Below are 23,199 nucleotides of genomic sequence, written 5' to 3'. Positions count from 1 at the left end.
TGCCAAATCTATTCTTTGCAAATGCTATCACGTTTCTTCTGACTGACAGTCCCTGGGCCATATAGCTGCAAAGGATTCTGAGAAATGGAATTTTAACTATGTACTCTGCCTTACAGGAAGATGGAGAGAGAATGTTGACTGTAGTAGATAATAGCACAATGCACACACAGACACACAATACACACACACACACACACACACACACACACACACACACACACACGGGCGCACATACTCACGCACATACTCAAAATCAGCAGCCTAAGCCCACAAGGGAGGGAGTACTTGTCTGAGCCTATTGTCGGAAGGAACAGAATCCATTGTGGGGGAGCTATGGCAGCAGGAGGGACACTTGGCTGTGATGGTGGGAGCTTGCCCTTGTCAAGAAGCAAACCCTAGATGGGAAGAAGAGTCAGGCTACAAACTTCAGAGCCTTCCCTTTAAGTGACCACTTCTTCCAACTAGACCTCCACCCTCAAACAGCAATACCACTACCTGGGACCAAGTCTTCAAACACATGAGCCTATGGGAGGTATTTTGTATTCAAACTATGTTCAAACTATAGTATATCCACTGCAGAGATTCTGAACTCAGGGTCCTAGGTGGCTCTTTTTGGTTTTGGATGATCTCTTCAGTTTTTTCAAAGATACTTGAATTGTATTTGTTCGAGTGTGCATCTGCGGGTGGGGATGTACAGAACACTGAAGGGAGCCACTGTTGTAGATCGCATGTCTCATTCATCAAGACATTTAGTTATCAGCTGAGGAGCCCCTTAAGTTCTCTAAAGAGGCTGACGATGGTCTGAGGAAACCCCAAGGGAGATCCAGCCTGGTATCCCATCTTCACAGCTCCCGGAGAGGAGTGACCCAATTTTATCTGGGTGTTTTTCTTCCTCTTCCTCCTGAAATGGGGTCTCCTCCATCTCAAGGTGCTCCCAAACAAATCTGCAAGGTATCTATAGGAGAGGATCTTCAAGTCTTCCTGATCTTCCCGACTCTGGGTTCTAGGATCTTCTCTAGGGCTGGGGTTACCATACTCAGTCACGTTGGATTTCTTTTTTGTCCCTACTGCCATCTGTCACACCTACCAACTATTCTGAGTGCACAAGTACGTGCTGCTACACTTTGTGAAAGTAATGAGCCTGGTACTGTGGCTTGAGTCCAGGGTAAGCAAGCTGATTGAAAAAAAAAAAGAAAAAACACCAAAAACACTCCCATGCATAGGAATCTTTCCCAGTGGCAACTCTAACTTGGGTTAGAATGAGTTTGTTTGTTATGAAAGACACCTTTCGGGTTCTTCCTGTTATATTTTTGTTTCCTTTATGAAAAAAAGCCAGTTACTAAATTGTGTTATTATCTTTCTGGTTTTAAGCTTCTTAAGCTAGTCTGTTGATGACTGCCTCACATGGCTATAACTAGTGTTGCGCTTGTTAAAGTACAATCCATACTTAGTGATTCTCTAGTTTTACCATCTAGTAGCATGGGTTGATGGAATATACCTGAAAATTCCATTCCAAGTCAAATCAAATGAGATGTTTCCGAGTGTATGGGGATAACAGCCATGCAGCCCCTTGCTTCTTTTAATCTTAAGTTTGGAATCACTGTAATGTGTTAGCTGACTGAGTACAAAATTCTCTACTGTGTTGACTTAAATATCAAGCGATATTTCATAGTCACTTGCAAAGAATCTCTTCCTTCTTAGATTTGGGAACCAATTCCTTCATTTATTTAAGGCGTAGTACAACTTTTGTTTGGCTGTTAGACTGTATTATACTCTACTCTTTAAGTACAGATGATGAAGAATAAGATTATGGTAAGGAATGATGACATCAAGTCATTAAATGACTAGTACTTATACATATTTCTATATTATTATCTTAGATATACACACCCATGTATCTGTGTACATCTGGAAACTATCTGAAGTCTGATGGATCTTCTGTAATCCAAGAATAAGCTAGGTCTAATAACCCCAGGCTCTTCGGCTATAAAGCATGCGCACTGAACAGAGGTTCTGTGTCGGCTTAAAAAGCACAGCTCCATTTCTTTGGCCTGCTTTCCTCAGCATGTGTCTTCTTGGGTATTGCTTTGGCCAACAGCTAGACTCTATTTCAGTGCACGATCAGGACATCATGGCTCTCTCTGCAACTTTCTGTGGTTGCCACTGTGATTGTCCCTGCATTGCTGCGGATGACATGGGGCTGTGATTGGAAGCCAAAATGGAAATTCCAAATAGCTACCTATCATTTCAAAGTGGGTAGTAGATGGAGAGAGGACAGACGAGGCCCTGGAGGCTGATAGGAAGTTCTAGGAAGCCATCGCCTGGTTCCATCCTTATCTATGCCTAAGATGTGATATAGACATTAATGGTTTTCAGTCTTAGGCAAATTCCTAAGTAATTATTAGCCACTTACTACTCCTGCAGCTTTGGGGCTGTTTTCAAGAGTAGTGTTATGCAAGCAAGAGTGCTAGGGATGACTAGTGTGTTTGGATGGTCTTGGGTGTTTGGTCGGGGCTTTGGTGAGTGTTTACAAGAGCCTCTACTTCCCTCCCTGTCTCCCATTTCTCCCTTCTGTTCAAGGACAGTCTTGATACTAAAGCCCTCTTCATTTTCACTGGTTTGTTTATCTGAGAAAGGATCTTACTAGTAACCTGGTCAAGTCTCAAACTCTGGGTCCTTCTGCCTCAGTATCTGCTGTTCTGGGATTCCAGCTGTATACCACCACGCCAGGCAAACTACATTTAGAGTGCTGATTTTGTATATTTTTTTGTAAGCCTATGATGTGGGGATGGAAGATTTGAGACTGAGAAAACTCAAATGTAAGGGGGAAACTGGCTTTTCTTCTGACTTACAGGATGAAGTTACACGACTGCTTCTGAGCCTTGATGTTCCCTTCTGTAAATTGGGGAAAATAGTATGTGTTCTGACTTCAGACTTGCTGTGAAGACCTGGCCATGTTTTGTAAACTGTGGGGTCCATTCTTGGTGGCATGAATTTGAAACATTGTCCCCCAGAGGAGCTTTTGTCCTTTTCACTCTTCTGTGCCTAAACCCTCCCTGGGAAACAGACTTAAGAGTTTGCTTTTTCTCTCAAAGAGGTCCAGTTCTCACTAGGAGCATTGAATGACTTACGCTTGGGGATCCGGAGACTATGGTGCTATGGAAATTTAGGCCAAGGAGGTCCATGCTAAATAGCAATATCTGGTATTGTTCATACAAAGTGTGTAGCATACCGAACTAAGTGGGTGTGCGAGCTTGTATTCATACAGAGCAAGTGTAGCTTATTCTGTAGAAAATCTCTTTCCCTTTTAAAGAAGAAACACTAGGAACTTAGGCCAGCATATGTGTAGCCCCTCTTTTCATGTCAGGTAAATAACCTGTCAAAGGGTGTAGGATTTTTACTAAGATGGGAGGAAGGCTTCTACTCTGCAAGTGAAGGTAGAGGGACTTTGGTGATGCCTTGTCTAGGAGTGTTCATCCTAGTTTCCCCTTTCTACCAACAGGGCCTCCTCTTCTAAAACTTGGAGGTCTGTAGCATCATTAATCATGGCTGTGTTGGCTAGTGGTCAGGAGTATCATTAATCATGGCTGGGCTGGTTAACGGTCTTATTTTCCCTGCGTTATTGAACAGCAAAGGGCGTCAGCTAATTCTGGGTTTAAGGCACTGATAGTGTCAGCTATTCAGCTGACATGGAAAGAGTCTATCAGAGTTAGCAAAACAAGGTGACCAATCAGCAACTTTCAGAGAGGCTATCTCCAGTTCCACTACTAGTTAATAAATATATTCCTGATAGCGCCGGGCTAACAAGCGCTGGTAGTTTCATATTGAGGGACAGAAAATCCGTTGTCTAAAGATCTCAGAAGAACCTTTGAAAGCACACAGAAGGGATTTAGAACAATTTGCATAAATCTCCTCGTGGATAGGGACAAGGTTCCAGCGTTGGGGGTGGTTCCAGAGGCCCCGCCTTGGTTGTATCATGGGGTGACACTGTGCTTGCCGAGAACTGTGTCTTCTGACCACTTTTGCCAGCAGGACTGGGTGATGGGCAGTGAATAAGCCCACTGTTTGCTTCTGCATAAGGGTTCTTTTGTGTTGGCCTGGGGCAGTCATGTTCAAGTTTGTCTTGCTTTTCTCCCAGTGATGTTTTTGGACTTTGTGGCCTGGAGAATTAAGCACAACACCTATTCTGAGCTAATCTGTCAAATTTTACTGGTGGAAGGTAACCACGGTCCCTTGAGTTTCTAGAATGTGAAGAATAATAGTCACACCTTTAGAGACTTATGATTTATTAACGCTGGGGAGAGGTGGGGAAGTTCCGTAGCCTGTCTAGGTCGGTGGGTGTACGTGCTGTTCATGGAGGAGCTGTGGGAAGCAGTTCTCTTTGGGCCCTTAATATGATTTACTAGTTCACTGACTTTTAAGAAATGTGCTCCTATGCAGGATTGGCAAACAGGTTGTACTTAATATTTAATATTCCCATGAGAAGGTATGAGTTACTCTTGGGTGTGGTTTAAAATGCCAGGTGTTCACTAATCTGTTTCAACTTCCCCCACCCCCACCCCTGCTTTTTATGCATCGAACGGTAGATATTAAAGCGTTTCTGGTTTCTTACACAGAATGTTATCATTTTAGAAGCCACATAGAGTCTACCTTAGAATCTGGAGATGGGTTTACATACTGGGGCAGTTTGGTACTTTAAATATTAAAAAAAAATGAAATGTACTAATTTCGAACCCAAAGTTTATTTTCCCTCCTGCTAGCTTGATTTCTCCGCTTTGTTCTAATAATATAAACATTTTTATGTTTATTTATAGGTGGCTTTAACCAAAAGAGCAGATCCAGCTGAGCTTAAAGCAATATTTTTGAAGGTCAGTATAAAGGAATCTATTTTGTCTCTTGTTTGGTTTGTGTTCTATAACTTTAGACGATTATTTCAAACAGCTCTTTAGTTCATTGTTGAAAAATTTAAAAACATCCCCCAACGCATCTTAATGTAAGACTCCTGAAAGGGATCCTTTATAGTTCTGTTTTTAAAAAATATATGGAAACTATGGAGGTGATTTCTGGTGATGGGGATATGGCTTCTATTTGAATTTCTTTCACAGCATACAGTTCAACTGAAAAGAACTTGGAGGACTGAGTGGTGACTCCTTACCTTTTGAGGACTGGTCTCTGAAGGTCCACAACATTGCCTTTTTTCCTAGGAAGTTTCAGGTTCTGTACCAGCAAGCATCCTGGTAAATTCTCTCTTCTGCCAGAGAGGATTGTCCTTCCTCCCTAGGGTAGAAGAAGCCCATTGTTTTGTTCTGATCGTTAGCATCATCTTTGGGTATCACTGGGTGTCATAGACACTTGGATGCTCCAGAACTTTCTTTGATTTCCCGTACACTTCCAACTCTGCGGTTCTGGACAGGGAGCAGTTAGTACGACAAAAATCTTCTTCGGGTCTCAAACTTTTTCTTGTGTCTCAACATAGTCAAAAAAGAAAAGGCCTGTTTCTCAAAGACAATAGAAGCAAAATTTGTGGGCTTTCACTATACATCGAAAAGACAGTTCCTGCAATTCAAAGTGAATCAGGTGTGTGGAGGGAACAAGGGTAAGCTTACAGGTCCATGTTAGGATGGTTGAGAATGGCTAGGATATTGGTGCTTGGTTTGCAACAAGCTTGGTTAAGACATTGGAGGTCTCGCTGGAATTGAAGGCTCTTCTAAAAAAAAGTGCTCACCAGTGATTTCTAGAATACCCAGTTCTATATAATAGAGACTCTGTCTCAAAAAACAAAATGGAAGTGCCATCTTTTGGAGATGTACACTGGAGCATTTATAGATGACAGTGTGATAGTAGAATCTGCTTTAAAATCTGATTTGGGGGAGGGGGAGATAGGTGGTATTATGAAAAATAGTTAAAATTAGGAAATGCAATATTAGCTTTATTACAGTTTTATGCATTAGGAGAAATGATGGAGATTCAGTTAATTGGATTGGTGTGCACTGCCCAGCCTCTGGCAGTGTTTCAGGTTGACTCAGTAAAGTGCTTGTATTTAAATGATGCAGATACAGGGAAGACAGACTAACGAGCTGGCTCAGTCCTTAGGTGGGTTAGATGTGCTTACTGGTTTTCAGAGGACCCAGGTTCGATTCGCACTAGGCTTATCAAACAGCATAACACTGCCTGTAACTATAGTTCTCAGGCCATTGAGGGCATGTGGTGCACATAGTCTCCCATAGACACAGAGACATACACATAATAAATAAAACAAAAAACAAATGCAGGAGAGACAAAGATTCCAAAAGGGAAATATAGGAGAAGTTTTCAGAAGAGGAAAAAGGGTTGTATTTGTAAGGATGTTTGGACTTCACACACACACACACACACACACACACACACACATTTCAAATTTACTTTTAGCTAAGAAGGGCCAACACAGAATAGTATAAGATAGAAATGGGTCCCCAATGATTGAAATCAAGAAAATGGATGAAATTCATGTCTTTCTTAAGTTAATGTTTTGGGGCTGGAGAGATAGCTCCATCTGGCACAAGGAAACCCAGAGAGAGTAGGAACTCCGTGTGGGTCTCTGAACAACCATTGGTGGTGTTTCTATGTGGGTGACCTCAAAGCCGGACTCAGAATCTTTGGCACTATATAGGAGACTATGTGACTTTTGAGTGAGTTGGAGGTTTTTTGTTTGTTTGCTTGTTTGGTTGGTTTTGTTTTTGTTTGTTTGTTTTTGTTTTTTTTCTTTCTAACATAGAGTCTGAGGTGATTCGGGAGAGGAGGTTGGTACATGAAGGAGACCAAGTCAGCAGTTTGTAGAAGGGATTCTGGATCTGGCACTGGGTCTAGTGACCTCACCAGGCCTGGATAGTGTGGGACCAACCTAAATCTACTCTACCTCAGCATGCAGAGGCCCTCTTGTTTACTGTCTAGCATAGATGATGGTTGTGGTGAAGGGATGAAAGGAGACCAAGACGAAGTAGGGCCTGCTAAGTCAGGACGGACAGTCATCAGTCTGCCAGTCTGTCTCCTGTTGTTTCCTGTTCATTAATGTAACTTGATTTTTCTCTCTAATAAAAACCCCATATGAAATATGCCAGCCACCTCTCTGCTGAATGAGGCAGAAAGGATTCTTTCTGCAGCTAGGGAGGCATGAAAAGAAGCCTTATCTGAGCCTTTGGTACTAGGGGTCTGGGTCAAGGAGGAGGTGGTCACCTTGAAGGTCAGAGAGAACCATGGAGCTGTGCAGGTGGAGAGAGAGGGTTGGGCTCTAGAGGACTGAAGAGGGCACCCGTCTGGCTTCTTACTGTGTACTTTTGAGATGGAGACTCAGTCTCATCCTGCTCGCCTTGCTTTGAGGTTGTCTATTAGATGCTGGGCATCTAGGAAGGATGCCTAAACCCTGACTCCTGCCCCGAAATATCTCACTGTGAGTAAGAAAACAGCTGTGGTATGGTTGATAAGTAGGACATAACACTAATGTGTAGGGAACTTATGGGAGACCAGTTACATCTTCCTATGGAAATGTGCAGAAAGGAAGTTTGAGCTGAGATTGAAAAGGAATAGGTGTTTATCAGATAGAGACGGGATGGATTTTGTTCCAGACAAAGGAAGTAGTAAGTGCAGCGTCGAGTGTGCCCCATGTGTGGAGGGAACAGCCCTTAACAGTAGACATCCAGTCTTGGTGAATGAAGAAAGAATGGTTGGGATGTTGGTGCTTGGTTTGCAGCATTCCTGGCTAGAACAGTGGAGTTCACTTTGAAGGCTGAGCTTGGAAAAATGCTCGCCAAGGTTTTGTCTGAATGTGGAAGTTAAACAGTCAGTTTTGGTTCGCATCTCAGTATGGTGACTTTTTTCTGCCTAGTATATTTGCTGAAGCTTCATGTTCATTTAAAGAGATTTGTAATTTAAATCAAGTTCTGGGATTAAATCCTGCTCTATTAGCTCAGGAAAAGTCTCAGGAGGCCAGGTTTAGCACAGGTCTGGTTTACAGGAACACAGCAGGTAAGGAGACTGAGTAAACGTGCTCCAAGGATTCCGTTGTGTGGATAGAGAAGCTGTGGAAAGAAGTAGGAGAGCGAAGAGGACCTCAGGAAAGCCTGGAGATGGGAAGAGACTTGTCAGAGAGGGTGCTATGCTGTCCAGGATGTGATGGAAGGCTCGAGGGTGAGGATCTTTGCAAGTCTGCCATGTCTGTAAATAGGTAGAAACCACTGAAGGCTTTAAGACAGGGAGGACGGTCTTGGGGTCCATGAGAGAGATCCTTTTGGAGATCTCTGATTCCGGTGGTGGTCAGGATACTTTGAAGGGGTATTTGATGAAAGTGACTTGTCTCTTTGTTTGTTTGTTTGTTTGTTTGTTTTAAGAGTTGATCTCTCTACATAGCCCTGGTTGTCCTGGAATTCACTATGTAGATCAGGTTGACCTTGAACTCAACAGATCTACCAATTTCTGCCTCCCAAGTGCTGGATTAGAGGCATGGTCAAGGATATCCAGCCTAATCAATCTTCGATAACGGAGGGGGCTGGGTGTATGAATATGGATACTATGTACGTGGCCTTGAGTGCACAGTCATAGAACAAAGGTGGACACACACACACACACACACACACACACACACACACACACACACACACGATGAGACAGGATGGAATGAGGACCAGTACTTCCTGAGTGTGGAGTGTGTGAGATGTGTAATCTTTAGAAATAAGAATCTAGAGTGACTCCATTTCTGATGTGGCAGGGGCCAAGTGCTCGGGGAGGATGTGAGCTGTCTGTGGAGTTTCAGGTCTGGACTGGCAACTGAAGCGTGACATACACCAGGAAACGTTTGTAGGAAAACTCGGAAAGCCATTTAACTTCCCGTTTGAGGGACTTTTTCCTTCAAACCAGTTTTTATCATTGTTGAAGATTCAGAGGGCAGATGCATTTGCACTGTTGCTCTATAGAACTCTATAGAGTCCTAACTCAGTCTATAGAGCAGGCTGGCCTCAGACTCACAGAGATCACATGCCTCTGCCTCCCAAGTGCTGGGATTAACGGTGTGTGTCTCCACTGCTGGATTTTGCACTATATTTTTAAGAGAAATTCTTAGATGTAGCTCATGGTGGGCTCATAGTGGGTTAAAGTTTTTGGTTATCCTTCTCTGTGTATTTTGAGTTGGAATGTGGAAGTGTGTTTCTCACATGCTAGCCATTTTTTTTTTTTTGTAAAAAACAAGCCACCCTTTTTCTGGTTAGTTGAAAAATTGTTATTTAAAATTTTTATGTTTAGTAAATAGAAATATGTTAAAATTAAAGCTTCAGAAGTCTGAGGTTTTAAAATTTTTATTGTGACAGTTTCATACAGAAATAAGGTTATAAAGCAAATATGTACATGATTAGCCCTTAATTTAACTGCATATTTGCCACATTGGTTTGTACATTTTCACATGTATTCTACTTATTTCTTTGTTCCACATTTACTATAACTCACCTTAGGTGCTGTAATACGCATCTTCAGCTACATTTAAAATTTAAGTGATTAAAACTTAAAGTTAAAATTTCAATGTTAAAACTTCCCTGTTTACATTGTACAAGGCACCAACAAAATAATCAGCGATCCATGATAACAGACAGTATTGACTGTCAGTGCTTTTATTCCCTGTTTTGTGTTCTTCCGTCCTTAGAACAAGAAATCGGGGTAAAGGCCGGCAGGCGACAGGACCTGGTGTGCACAGAGAGCTGAAAGGGTGTCCAGGAGAATTTGCCGTTCAGCTCCAGAGTGTGAATGACTCCTGGCAGACAGGAGTGGCCAGATGATAAGGGTTCTGACTCAGGTCACCCACTCACAAGCTTTTATTAAAATAACTAGTGGGGAGCAAGTTAGATAGGACTCTGGTCCTAGTGGAATAGACGCCACAGGGACAGGTTCCTTTTCTTTTTCTTTTATTTTTCTTTTTCTTTTTTTTTTTTTTTTTTGGTTTTTCGAGACAGGGTTTCTCTGTGTAGCCCTGGCTGTCCTGGAACTCACTCTGTAGACCAGGCTAACCTCGAACTCAGAAATCCGCCTGCCTCTGCCTCCCAAGTGCTGGGGTTAAAGGCGTGTGCCACCACTGCCCGGCTACAGGTTCCTTTTCTGAGTCTGTCTGCTGCTATCCTCATTCAGTCCACAGCTGATGAGATACATGATCATTTAAAGAATCCCTTCTGAGGGATATCCCCAGAAATATAGAATGCTATTCTAGAGCTGTGAAAGTTGGAAGAGTCTCTTCCCTAGCAGTGACCCTTGTTCCTTGCTTCAAGGACAACCAAGCTGCCTTTGTTAACACCCTTACTTTATGCTTTTATCATAGTTGGCCTCTGTCCATGAATCCAAGAGATAACCTTTGATGTATTTACTTGAACCCCAAAGTGGGTCATTCCTTCTTTGGTGGACTAGCTTGTTCTAAACTGAGCAAATCTATATTCTGCATCCAAATTAACATGTCATTTAAGAGATGACCTCTTTATCACTTCTTAACAAGTGAGGGCAATAAAAATTCCTCAGTGATAATGTGACTGTTGGTGTAAGTCTGGTCGGAGATCATAAGCACACATTGCCATGGTTATTTACAGTGTAGGTGTTCAGCCCATGGCACCAGCACCCAGTAATTTCTTACTCGCTGTACTAGTCAGTCACCACTGCCTCCAAAGTTAACTGGTTGAATTCTCCCATGACACCTTAGTTCAGGCCTTTATTTCATTCCACAGTGAGTGTAGTTAGTCCTGCCTTGTGTGTTCTCTCTGTAACTTCTTGCAACATTGCGTGCTAAGCTGCAAACCTCCGTCAGCACAGGTCAACTCTTCCATTGACCTCTACCCCCAACCCATCTGTGTCGAGTTAGTTTATTGCTACATTGTATTTTATTGACTGACTATATGGCAGTCAGTTAAGTATCTAATCATTGAGTAATCTCTGGCCTGTTGCTTTTTAAAGCATTTTTGTCATCCTAAGGTAAGTTGCTGTGAATACTTTAATCTTTTTGGTATTATATCCCATATACATTTTGTTGAAGATTTCCTTATGATTGAAATTGCTAAGTCCATGGTTATGTTAGGCACAGTTATATTATAGTAGACATTGCTTAGCAGTTTTCTAAAATGATTTGTCAATTTATTCATATATATATATATATATATATATATATATATATACATATACATGCATATGCATGTATACATGTATATACATATATATATACATATACACACACACACACACACACACACACACACGAGTATTTTTGTGTGCACTGGCATTTTACATGCATGTATGTCTGTGATTCTCTGAACTTGACTTACAGAGAGTTGTGTGCTGGCATGTAGGTTCTGGGAACTGAACTTGGGTCCTGCAAAAGAGCAGCCAGTGCTCCTGACCGCCGAGCCATCTTACCAGTGCTGTCAGTGTATTCTTGCACCACCAGCATGTGGGAACATTCCTCATTTTTGCCAACTTTTATTATCCTTCATTATCTTGAGAGTGAGTGTGTGGTTCCTCGGAGCTTGATCTTGCATTTCCAGGGACAATTGAGTTTTTGGCCCACAACTTGACAATGATTCCAAAGGTCATCTGGCAAGAATTCAAAGGATAATCATCAGACCAAGAAAAGTAATACAGCCTTCTGAACCTTTCATTCATTCGAAAAGTATTTCTCTCACAGTTCACGGCCAGTCATCAGTCTGGGAATCTGAGGAAGCAACAGTGAGAGAGAACACAGCCAAAAAAGTCCTGTCTTGACAGGGCCCTCCCTTACAGTTGTAGCAAGTAAGAGTCATTGTTATCTTGTACGGACAGACAGGTCAACAAGATAGGGTGGTCTTGGACCATCTCCCACTGATCAGAACTGCCGATCCATGACACATTCTTGGTGCTGTGCCCAGCAGCTCCAGAGAGTACATTCTGGCCCCAGGAAGTCATGCCAGCCTCTGAGACCTGAAACTGCAGGTGGAGTCGGCTTCTCACTGTTTTCCCTGGTGATCACTTGGTAATTGATTAGTGGAAAACCTGCATCCTAAAGAACCAAGAGAGGTGTGTGTGTGTGGAGATGTACTCTTCGAGCCTGGAACAGCCAATAGATTGACTGGAAAAAGTCAGAATATTCTCATGTCAGAACACACACAGAAGCAGGGCTCTGTAATCCTGGGACCTAATGTGAAACACAGATCTGGTCAAAAGTCGGGAGAGAAGCTGTTGGTTTTTTTTCTTGAGATGAGAAGGGACTGCATTTCTCAGGTCAGGAAAGCAATGGAAGGATTTGCCAAGGGGAAAAAAAAGCCCTCTAGACTCTATTTCATAAAAATGTCAAACTGGAAAAGTATTTGAAACAAACATGACCCCAGAAGGGGCCAGAGCACGTTGTCTCGCTGTAGGTGGCAGAGCGATTGGTACAATCGTTTCTGGAGAACAGCGTGATAATAAGTGACAACCGCCTGAGGGTTCCTGTCCTTTAACTCAACAATTTCTTCTTTCGGGGAGTCTGGTTTTTGAAAATAGGAATTGGGACAAATGTTATATATAAGAACGGCTATCTTAGGTTTTCTTACAAAATAACCCAGACTGGAAAGAATCTAAATGTGTACCAGCAGGAGCAAAGTTAAATTGTGTTCTATGGTAAATTAATCACTATCATAGGGAAACCTCAGTATAACTAACCATAGGATTGCTATCATTAGTGGTGACATGCCACTTCCATTTCAAGCTTGTTTGTCCTCATTTAGGAGAAAAAATGATTTCTGTACATCCTCTGCAAAGTGAAGTAAATGGTAGCATCGCTGGGCTGTCTCCGTTTTGTTCTGTTATCTGTGAAACATACTTAGAAGTTAGTATCCTAGCATTTTGTCATGGCTTCCCTTAGGCAGTGCCAGGGCCCAGGTTGCTAGTGATGAAAGAAAACCCTCATTACATCCTCGACCTGGTCCGATACCAGCAGCAGATGTCACTCAGTGAAACTGAGGATTAAAGAAAAGAATTAGAAAAGCAAAAACGCGGACCAGTGGAGTGGTTCAGCAGGTAAAGGTGCTTGCAGCTAAGTCACAGCCTGAGTTCCATCCCCCAACTCATGAGGTGGAAAGGAGACGACAACCGACTTCCAAGAGTTGTCCTTTAACCTTCACGTGAGTGCCGTGGCACGTGCATATACATAGATGCATACATATATACATATATGTAATAAAAATCAAAACCAGAAGTGTGTTTATTATGTTCTGGGCATTGTTCATAGTGTATTTTATTATTATCTCATTTACTTCATGCATCGGTCAAAGGGGGCTGGGAATATTATTATACCCGTTGTGCACATGAAGCATCAGAGCCCAGAAACCTTCATTTAACTCTCAAGACTTTGAGGTGGTACCAAGTACAGCCAAAGCCCTCAAGCCCACACAGCCTGGCATTGCTCCTCATTACACCAGGCCCCTCCTCACCCTGATGCTGGTGTGATTCTCGTCACCTAGTAACCCCCATCCTCAGGTTTCTTGTCCTCCTCTCTTTTATCTCGGGAGTCAGGAGGTCTGCTTCTCCTCATTGAGGAGGCCATATTCCCATGTTTATTTTCAGCATTTCCCATGAGCTGGGTGTCCCCAGAAACAAGACACAGCCAGGTCCTTCTTGCCTAAGACGGACTGAGTCCTAGAACACCATGAAGGGGGGTCCCGTGCTAGTGAGTTCCTGTGTGGAGCCGAGAGGACATTGACTAGGACAGCAATTTAAACCTGCTTCCAACATCACAGAGGAGGCCGGTGGCTCCAGCAGCTCTGCAGCCCAGTTTGTCTTGTTTCCTCAGGGACTGTAAGCATTTGAGTGAATTATTTGAGCAGCTATGGACTTAGGAATTGGGTAGCATCTGACCCCAAGCCGTCTGGGGCTCCACCATACAGTGGGAGGAGAAACATCTGTAAAGTGCATGTGGGAATGAAAATAAAGAAAATATATCTGACTGGCTAACATAGAAAACAAGAGTTAGAGGTCTCTTTGGCTTCAGGTTGGCTGAGCATCAGTTCGTTTCACTCTTTACATTGGACTAGGCTCTGTTCTACAGGGATGCAAAGCCTAGGTGCTGACGTTCGCTGCAGGCTCTATGGAAGGATATTTAATACTTCACAATTGATCTCGCTTTAGAAAGGACACACCCTTAAGCTTAGTGCTAATGCCTGTAATCGTACTGGGGGATTGAGGTAGGGAGGTCTTGAGTTTGAGGCCACCTGGGCTTCCTACTAAGACATGACAATGAAAACTGGTATCAGACATTGCCATATGTCCTCCAAAAGCCATTGTTGAGAGATTCTGATGAGCTTAAAATTTGATTATTTGAATTTTTTTCTTTAAAGTGACGAACGATAACCATCTTTCGTAGATGTTACTAGTCTGTGTGATTTTTTCTCTTTTGAATGGTTATATACGTTTAAGAATCAGAGATACTAAATAACGTTTCTTACCTCTTCACTCTTTCAACAGTATGCGAGCATTGAAAGAAATGGTGAATTTTTTATGTCTCCTCATGACTTTGTCACCCGGTATTTGAATATCTTTGGAGAAAGCCAGCCCAACCCAAAGACTGTGGAACTTTTAAGTGGTGTGGTGGATCAGACCAAAGATGGGTATGTGTACTTCTAAATACCTTCCTTCTGCTCAAACCAGCTTTCTTTTGCTTAATGATAAAGAAGTCACTAAATGTATGTACTCTCTATATGTCCAAAACTGTTTTTTCTACCTATTAATCCATCATTTTAGAAATGACATCTCAATATGTCCTCAAGAATTGTTTCAGAGTTGTGGACTCTCTGTAAGGCTTGTTTATAGCTTGATGAGGCTGTTGTGCTCGATGAGGTGTTATAAGACCTAGGAGTGTATATGTGTATGTTTGTATATTTCAAAATAGCTATAAAATTATGAATTTCAGCATGACTCTATGGACATAGCTTCTATAATCGTCCCTTCGTTTACATTGTCTTTAAATTTTCATGCATGGTTAGATGGTATGAAAATGAAAGACAGAAAATTCTGATGATTCCAAGTCTCCAAGAAAGGCCTCTGCCTGGCTGGAGCTGAATCTTTACTGCATAGAACGAAACAAGCAGTTTGCAGGGTCTCCTTTGCCTTGTCCCCATGCTTACTCTAGAGTTGGCAAATCTTGCTTTATTTGGAGACAGAATCTTGCGAACTGATGTAATTAAGCATTTTGAGATGAAAAAGTTGTCTTGTGTTATCTGGGTGGAGCTAGATTCCATTATGAGTGTCATTGATGATGGGGGCAGAGGAAGATTTGACATGGGGACCAGGTGTCATATGACTACAGAGGCTGGAGTCCAAGTGGTACACTCACAATGGAGTGCCTACAGCCATCCAAGCCTGTGTGAAACTCAGATGGAGTTCCTGTAGAGCCTCTGGAGTGAGGTTCTGGATGGCCTTGCTGACACCTTCATTTAGGGCTTCTGAGCGTCTGAATTATAATATATAGTCTTGCTGTGTTGTCTTTAGTCTTCAAATTTGTAGTAAAGTTTATTCTATTTATTATTATTTTGTTGAGACAGGATTTCTCTGTGTAGCCCTGGCTGATTGGAATTCACCCTGTAGACCAGGCTTGCCTCGATCTCAGAGATCCTCCTGCCTCTGCCTCCTGAGTGCTGGGTTAATTTATTTATTTTTAATTGATAAAGAATATTATTATTTACAACCTATTTTGAAATACACATTTGTTGTAAAAATGGACTAATCTATCTAGCTAACGTATCTCTTACACTATGTGCATATTTTGTTTTATATTCAGAACATTTAAATCTCCCTTAGCAATTTTCAAGTATACATGTGGTTTTCTTAACCATTACACCACATTGCTCAAGAGTGTCTTTCGAAGCTATTTTGTTCTTTGAACAGCATCACCTCACCTCCCCCATGCCAGCCTGTGTATACACCATTCCGCTCTCTGCTTTTGTGGATTCTGCTTATAGGTCAGAACATATGTCTTTTGTTTTTCTATGCCCGGCTTATTTCACTTAACATAGTGTTTTCTGGGTGCATATGTGTCGTCTTATATTACAGAATTTTATTTTTAAAGGCTGAGTACTATACTGTTTTATTAGGTATCTATAGCACATTCTTAATTTACTCATGTATGGATACCTGCTTGAGTTGACATCGTCCTCTTGGCTACTTTGGTGAGCCTGGGAGGGCAGGCATTTCTTTAATACATTGATTGTTTTCTGTGGCATAATTGATTGTGGTAGTTATCTTCTCTGGGGAATTAGAAAGCTCATAGTTGCATAGAATTTTTATTGGTCAGCGACCAGTTTTATCTATAAGAAACATCCATTTCATCTCCCAGTGGTCTATCCAGAGATCTAGTAGGCAGTGACGTGCAGCAGTGACTGCCTGTCCGACTTGGGGTTGGACCCTGTACTGCAGAGTTAAATGCCTGTGCTCAGCATGACGTCCTCAGCTGAAAGTCTCCAGCTTGCTGGAGCTCACTTGCGTCTAAGCTAGAGGTTCGTAGCTTATGACTTGGTCACCCCTGGGTGCCAGGAGCTTTTCCCAGGTCTCTCTGTCCGGCAGTCTTGTAGTGGCTCTGTTTGTCACTTATGTGACTAGGTAGAGGATGACATCGTGTGTGCAAGGAAGAAGATAGTGTGGTGTGTGGGAGGAACATGAATTTGCTTTCTCAGATCCTCTGGTCTTGCCGTGACATGGATTTGTTTTATAGCTGAGGCTGTCCTCTCACTCAGCAATCCTTCTGCCCTTCTGCCTCAGCCTTCCACATGTTGGGATTATAGGAGTGTGCCATCATATCCAGTGAACTGTGTTTACCATTTTTCCTTTTTTTTTTTTTTTTTTTTTTTTTAGGTTTTTCGAGATAAGGTTTCTCTGTGTAGTCCTGTCTGTCCTGGAACTCACCCTGTAGACCAGGCTGGCCTCGAACCTAGAAATCCACCTGCCTCTGCCTCCCAAGTGCTGGGATTAAAGGCGTGTGCCACCACAGCCCGGCCATTTTTCCTTTTTAAAATATGACTTCTTTTGTTTGTTTAGCTTGGTGATGGCTGTCCAGGGTAAGGCAAATGTTTCTTTCTCTCTCTCTCTTTCTTTCTTTCTTTCTTTCTTTCTTTCTTTCTTTCTTTCTTTCTTTCTTTCTTCCTTCCTTCCTTCCTTCCTTCCTTCCTTCCTTCCTTCCTTCCTTCTTTCCTTCTTTTCTTTCTTTTGTTCTTTCTTTCTTTCTTTCTTTCACTCTCCTCTTTCTTTTAATTGTGATTTGTTTGTTTTGTTTTCTTTGTTTTTGTTTGTCTGTTTTTCCATACAGGGCTGCCCTGGAACTCTCTCTGTAGACCAGGCTGGCATTGAACTCAGATATCTGCCTGCCTCTGCTCTGCTTAAAGGTGTCCCTAACCTCCCACCCCCTGCCCCCCAACTCACCCATCCCCAGCACTTTTTGTTCTTTTTATTCGAGGAATTTGAATAAAAGCGCAGACAGATTGCAAAGTAGTAAATAAACTTTATTTAAAGCAAAGCAGTAAAAGTGATCAGAATATACTTCAAGAGAGAATATACTTCAAGGAATCAAGGGCCTTGGTTATTGAGACTTTTTTGTGGGGTTCAATAGAAGAAGGAGTTGGATTATAAAGGAGTGTAGTGAGTGTGCCTCTCTGTTTCATTTGATGGATTAAGTCATGTTATTCTGCTGCACATATCTTCTTCTCATAATGCATCTGATTTTAATCACATGCATGCTCAACATGCATAGGCATAAGATGGTAAATAGAGGATTCTAAAAGTTCACTTAAGGACAAGGTATTACCTTACTGCTTATGCTCCACAAACCAGTCTAGGCTAGATCAGACTTTCCGTTCTTTTATGTGGATACATTAGGGATATATTTGAATAGAAACTGTCTAAGTTTCTATTGTTGACTATTTACAGGAGAGGAGAAACTTCCTCCATTATTCTGAGAAGGGTATGGCTGGCCTGCTGCAGGTGGGGCTCCAAGGTTGCTAGGTGCATTGCTCAGTGAGAGGTATGCCCAGTACATGAAGCAAAAGGAGCTGTCTGCTATGTGCACTATTAGAAGAGAAGGGTGTTCACAATTCAAATTAAATAGACTATCCTTTGCTTGCCTGCCTCAGGTTGGTTTGCTTTGCTTTGGCTTTTGAGTCAGTCTTGCTAGTCTAACTTGGCTGAAATACTCTATGTGGTTCAGCTTCTCCTCCTCCTCCTCTTCCTCCTCCTCCTCCTTCTTATTCGTTTTTTTTTTTTTTGAGACAGATCTTCTCTGTATAGCCTTGGCAGGCCTGGCAGGCTCTGTAGACCAGGTTGACCTTAAACTCAGAGATATGTCATTGCCTCTCAAGTGCTGGGATTAAAGGCATGCACCACCACTACCTGGCCCAATTTAGAGCTTCTAACGATGGGTTTAATCAGTGTGTGAAGTTAGTCTGAGAAACACAAGCAAATGCATGTGAAGTGATGGAAGAGATCATTCTGGATTACCCCTGTGGGCTCTAATTCCATTGTTGGAGTCTTTAAACAAAATTTTTTTTTAGATATATTTTATGTGTATGGGTGTTCTGTTGCATTTATGTATGTGCACAGTGTTCATGCTTGGTGCCCAAGGAAGTCAGAAGAGGAAAACAATTTGGAAGTGTTAGGAGCTGAACTAGACTCTTAGCTGCTAAGCCAACTTTCCAGTCCCATCGAGATCTTTCTAGATAGAAAGAGGGTTATTTGTTATAGCACAAGAAGAAACTTGGATGAGAGACATGGTGTGAGAGAGAGTAAGTAGAAGCTTCATTTCCACTGAGAGGTCAGTGAAGACATCTCATGAGTGACATGTGAGCTGTAGGACCTGGGGTCAGGAACCAAGGAGAGAACATTTAGAGCAGAAAGAACAGGTTCTGGAGAAGCCCTACATTCTGAGATTCGAGTCTAGCATGTCTGGGTCTAGAAATGCAGGGCTTGGTGGGAAAGGTAGGCCACGTGTAGACCATGTAAGGGCTCATGCTTAAGGGAGAGGATGAAAGTTTATCTTATGCTGTGGAGAATCATCCAAGGCTGGTTTGAATTTGACAGGGTTTCCTCGGTAATCCCCATTGCCATTCTTTGTTGTGTTTAAGGTTTCTTTTGTTCTCCTGTCTTAATCAATTTAAGGATGGATTTAATCAATTTATGAAGGTCCTTGAGGGAGAGGAAGAGAGATGTTGAATGCCTGGGGCTGGAAGCTTCTGGTTTGGGGGCTTCCTGAATGAGGGGGGCTTGCCTTCCATTTGAGGAGGGGGAAGAGATGAGTTTCAGGACTTCTCAGGGCCCAGACCCAACTTACAAAGCCATGTAACTAAGCGGTGTGAATGTTCTCCTGGCTGTTAATTGTACATGGCTTCTGATGTGTCTTTTAGATTTGTGGGTGGTTGTAGCTTTTAATTAAGCTTTTAATTAATTAACTGTGCTGTGTCTATCTAAATACAGTTTTACATTCAGCTCATACCACTTGTCTACTAAGAACCAGGTAGAAGTTTTATGCTAGTCGGTATGAGCTTTGCCAAACACATTTCTGTTTGGTTTTAATGATTATCATGCTCATGAGAGCAAGCTAAGACCAAAGAAACTTTGTGACTAAGTGGGGCTAGCATGAGCGGGGGTTGTTGAGTTCCCTGGCTGCCTGCAACAGTTACTCAGCCCTGTCTCTCAGGAAGCTCCTGTGGCTAGAGTATCTCATTGTCATCCTAGGACCACATGTAAGTTTTCCATAGACAGTTGTCTCTCTATGGACATGGTGGATTGGTTTCAGGACCCTCACAGGATCAATTTCTGTGATTCTTACTTCTGACTTACCATGTTTTCTACTGTGCTTCAAATCATCATTAGATGACTTACTCGTTAACACAATATAATGCTGTGTGGAACGTTCTTCTCATGTTGTTCAGGGAGTAATGACAAGAAAGTGCCTGCTTGGTATGGATCCGTTTCCTTTTCTGAGTGTTTTCTGGCTGTAGGTGGTTAAATGTTTAGATTTGGGGGGTCCGTGGACACAGCACATGCTTCCCACCTTGGGTATAGAACTCTTTTCACTCTGTGAATATGTGCATTCTGTGAGGATATACTTGGGGAGGGGAGTGTTAGAGCTGACAGGTACAGGGTACCGCCTTGTCAGCCCCCACCCACCCTGCTGTATAGATCAGAGACAATTATCACCACACAGGAATAAATCCTTTCTGTTCAGAGAACAAAGACAGGCCTGGGACAGGCCTGCTGCCTAAGGAATATAGGGTGCCAAGAAAAAAGCAGAAGACAAGGTTTTTAGATGTGGGGCCCATGTAATAGAGTGTTCTGTTTTTTTCTGTGTTCACTGCTTCATAGCAAGGAAACTACAGCCCTTTAACTCCTTCCCAGGGTGAAGGGGGATGTGATCGTGTCGATGATAAAATCATTTTTATATACCTGTTTTCACTTTGTGAGGCTGTGGTGAAGAAATCCAGGCCTTGGCCACATGCTGGGAGTTAATGAGGTTTACAATTGGCAGTGCTTAAAGAGCATTAGGGTAATGTATTTAAACATCAGCTGTTCACAGGCTGAACTGCTCGTCGTTTGCGGTGTACAGTCCCCATCAGCAGAGGAGACCTTTCTGTCGGCTAATGAGCAAAGTTTTCCACCGCGTTACGGTGGACATGCATTTCAGGTAAACACCTGAAATTCATAATCTACAGAATTAACCAGAGGTGTCTCTTTAATTAAAAAGGAAAAAAAAAAAACCTTGCTAATAATCAACACCAGCCAAAGCAAGGAGCTTAATGTTCTTCGTAGTCATCAGACTCCCAAATTAATCTACCGAAACAAAAGGCCTCATTAACCGCTCTCATTGAGTCGGGGTTATTTTCTTTCTCTTTCTGTGGATGTCTGATTAACCCTCTTTCTCTTTGCATTACTCACTGCGTGTTTAATATTTGATGTCTGAAATCATAGGAGGGGGGTGTGCATGCAATGTGGTGGCTAGACGCTGTCTACGAGGAGTAAATTCAAAAGAATTTTTAAAAAGGTTGGTATTATGTTGCTGATGCATTTGAGAAATCTTTAGGAATGTCAGATGCCTGGGTTGTATTTTTCTTTTTAATTCCAGAAAGGGTTGATTAGCGACTAGGTACTGATTTCACATCTCATTCATATGTACCCACACCCCTCCCCCCACTTCCACTTCTGCTCCAAGCCCTCTATGGGAGAGTTTTGTTGAAAGGAAGAGAAATGGACATAATCGGAGGGGGAAAGGAAGGTCCTCGGAGTTTCTCTTGCACATAGACTGCTAACTGAAGGTGTGCTGATGGACAGGACTCACTGGAAGGTGGAGAAAATCCATCCCGTAGGGAGGAAAAGGAAGACAATTGGCTCTAGACTAAGAGATTTGCTTCTTGTAAGAACATGGGGAGTTCTCGAACACCTATGGACCTCTGGAAGCCCAATGTCCTCTTCAGGAGCCCGGGACGTCAGAACTGTTTCTGCATAGATATAGAAGTGCAGCCTACTCTTATTACAGCCATGACGTTTGAGCAGGTATCTTTAAGACTGAAGATGGTGAAATTGCTAGCTTTGCCACCAGTTGGTGTCCCCAGGTTCCTGCTCAAACCTGACCCCAATAGCTATGAATTTAAGAGGTGGGGCTTTGGGGAAGTGGCTAATTCACCAGGGATATGACTCCTGGATGGGGTTAGTGATCTTATAAAAAAGACTTGAAGGAACCCGTCCACTCCTCCCACCAATGTGAGGAAGAGAGAAGGTACTGATCGTCTGTGTGGAAGAGGTCTCTACTAGACACTAGATCTACTGGCGTCCTTAATCTTCCAGAATTGTGAGCAAAATGTTTCTGTTGTCTAGTAGTCTGAATGAAGTAAGACAGATGCCAAGCCAGTGAGTTGCCATTGTCATCATAACCACACAGTAACAACAAAAATAGTATTTTTGCTTCGGAAGGTTGATGAAGTACACTGACTTCCTAAATTCTCTAACATACACTAGATGGCCAAGTGGGAAGTACACATAAGAATCTACGTACTTATAGTTTGATAATTAAGAGAAAATGATCAGTTAATAGCTGAATTAATATTTTTATAGAATTTTTTTTACCCCAAGAATGAATTATTTAAAATAATTAAGTTTTTTTTAATGTGACAGATTCCTGATAGTAATTTTCCTAACGTTACTGGCAATAACATTAATGAAAGTAGCGTTTTAAGTTTTAAGTGTGGTCATGAGACGTCCGCAATGCTTGGGATATCTACATAACTTCAGGGACAGTATTTTCAGTTTACCAAGACCTGTTCTAAAAGAATCGCAGACACGTAAAGGATCCACTCAAGCAGCACAGCACACACGAGTTTTTAAAGTAACTGTGGAGCAAGGGCCACACAGCTTCAACTAGTCCTTAGGAAACTTTTGCTTGTTGATGTTGGTGTTACGGTAAAGAATGACATCCCGGGTGTCTGAAAGGGTCATTAAAACCCCACTTTCTTCTCTTATTGGGAATCCATACGACCCTGTAGTCTTTCCTAGTCATTAAAACAGCTTGTCTCTACAGTTTGCATGCAGTGGTTTTCTACTGAGCTCTTAAAAGAGTTTTCGGATATAAATATACTTTTTCACTAACTCTTCTGTTTAAAAATAGATATCTTTCAAACAAATATTTATATTACCATTTTATAGGTTTCTTTAATGGAGGAATAGACACACTTAAAACTTCTCGGTTTTAATTTCTAATAGTATGGCAGATAGGATCCTTACAAATACAAGCTCTGTGTGAGCTAAGTAATTTCTAGGCTGCTGAGTTGTCCCAGGACAGATGTGATGATTGCTGACCTGGGGGTGGGGGTGGGGGGATGGAAAGAAGGTAGAGCCTAGACGGCCGTGCTTCAGGCCTGCTGGGTAGATTTAGAAATTTCTTTGGATTTCATTGATTTTTTTTTTCTTTTTGTCCTGGAAATCTATGAGTGGAAGGTGTAGGTTGATGTGTTGGCTTTTTATGGAGAGAATAACACCCTAGAGTTGTCTTTACTATGATGACTGGATAAGGGAACAGCAAGACTGGGCAGAACCTGAGGGCCCAGCCGGAACTATCACAAAATTGAACCTGAGACCACTGAGTGTGTGTACTGAGAAGACCAGTGAGTGTGTGTGTTGAGAAGACCAGTGAGTGTGTGTGCTGAGAAGACCAGTGAGTGTGTG

The 23,199-nt window shown here is 42.2% G+C and overlaps 1 protein-coding gene across 2 annotated transcripts in view; it reads left to right on the top strand.

Moving 5' to 3' along the window:
• The window catches only part of Slc25a13 (solute carrier family 25 member 13), a 168,843-nt gene that overhangs the window by 20,385 nt on the left and 125,259 nt on the right, over window positions 1-23,199 (top strand). For both annotated transcript variants that reach the window (XM_028779172.1, XM_028779170.1), the window contains exons 2-3: window positions 4,815-4,868; window positions 14,470-14,612. In XM_028779172.1, coding sequence (XP_028635005.1) covers window positions 4,815-4,868; window positions 14,470-14,612 — 197 coding nt within the window. The remainder of the gene's footprint in view (window positions 1-4,814; window positions 4,869-14,469; window positions 14,613-23,199) is intronic.

This window comes from Grammomys surdaster, unplaced genomic scaffold (genome assembly GCF_004785775.1).
Source record: "Grammomys surdaster isolate TR1022 unplaced genomic scaffold, NIH_TR_1.0 345, whole genome shotgun sequence".
NCBI lineage: Eukaryota > Metazoa > Chordata > Mammalia > Rodentia > Muridae > Grammomys > Grammomys surdaster.
This window is presented reverse-complemented; position numbering and strand designations above follow the sequence as displayed.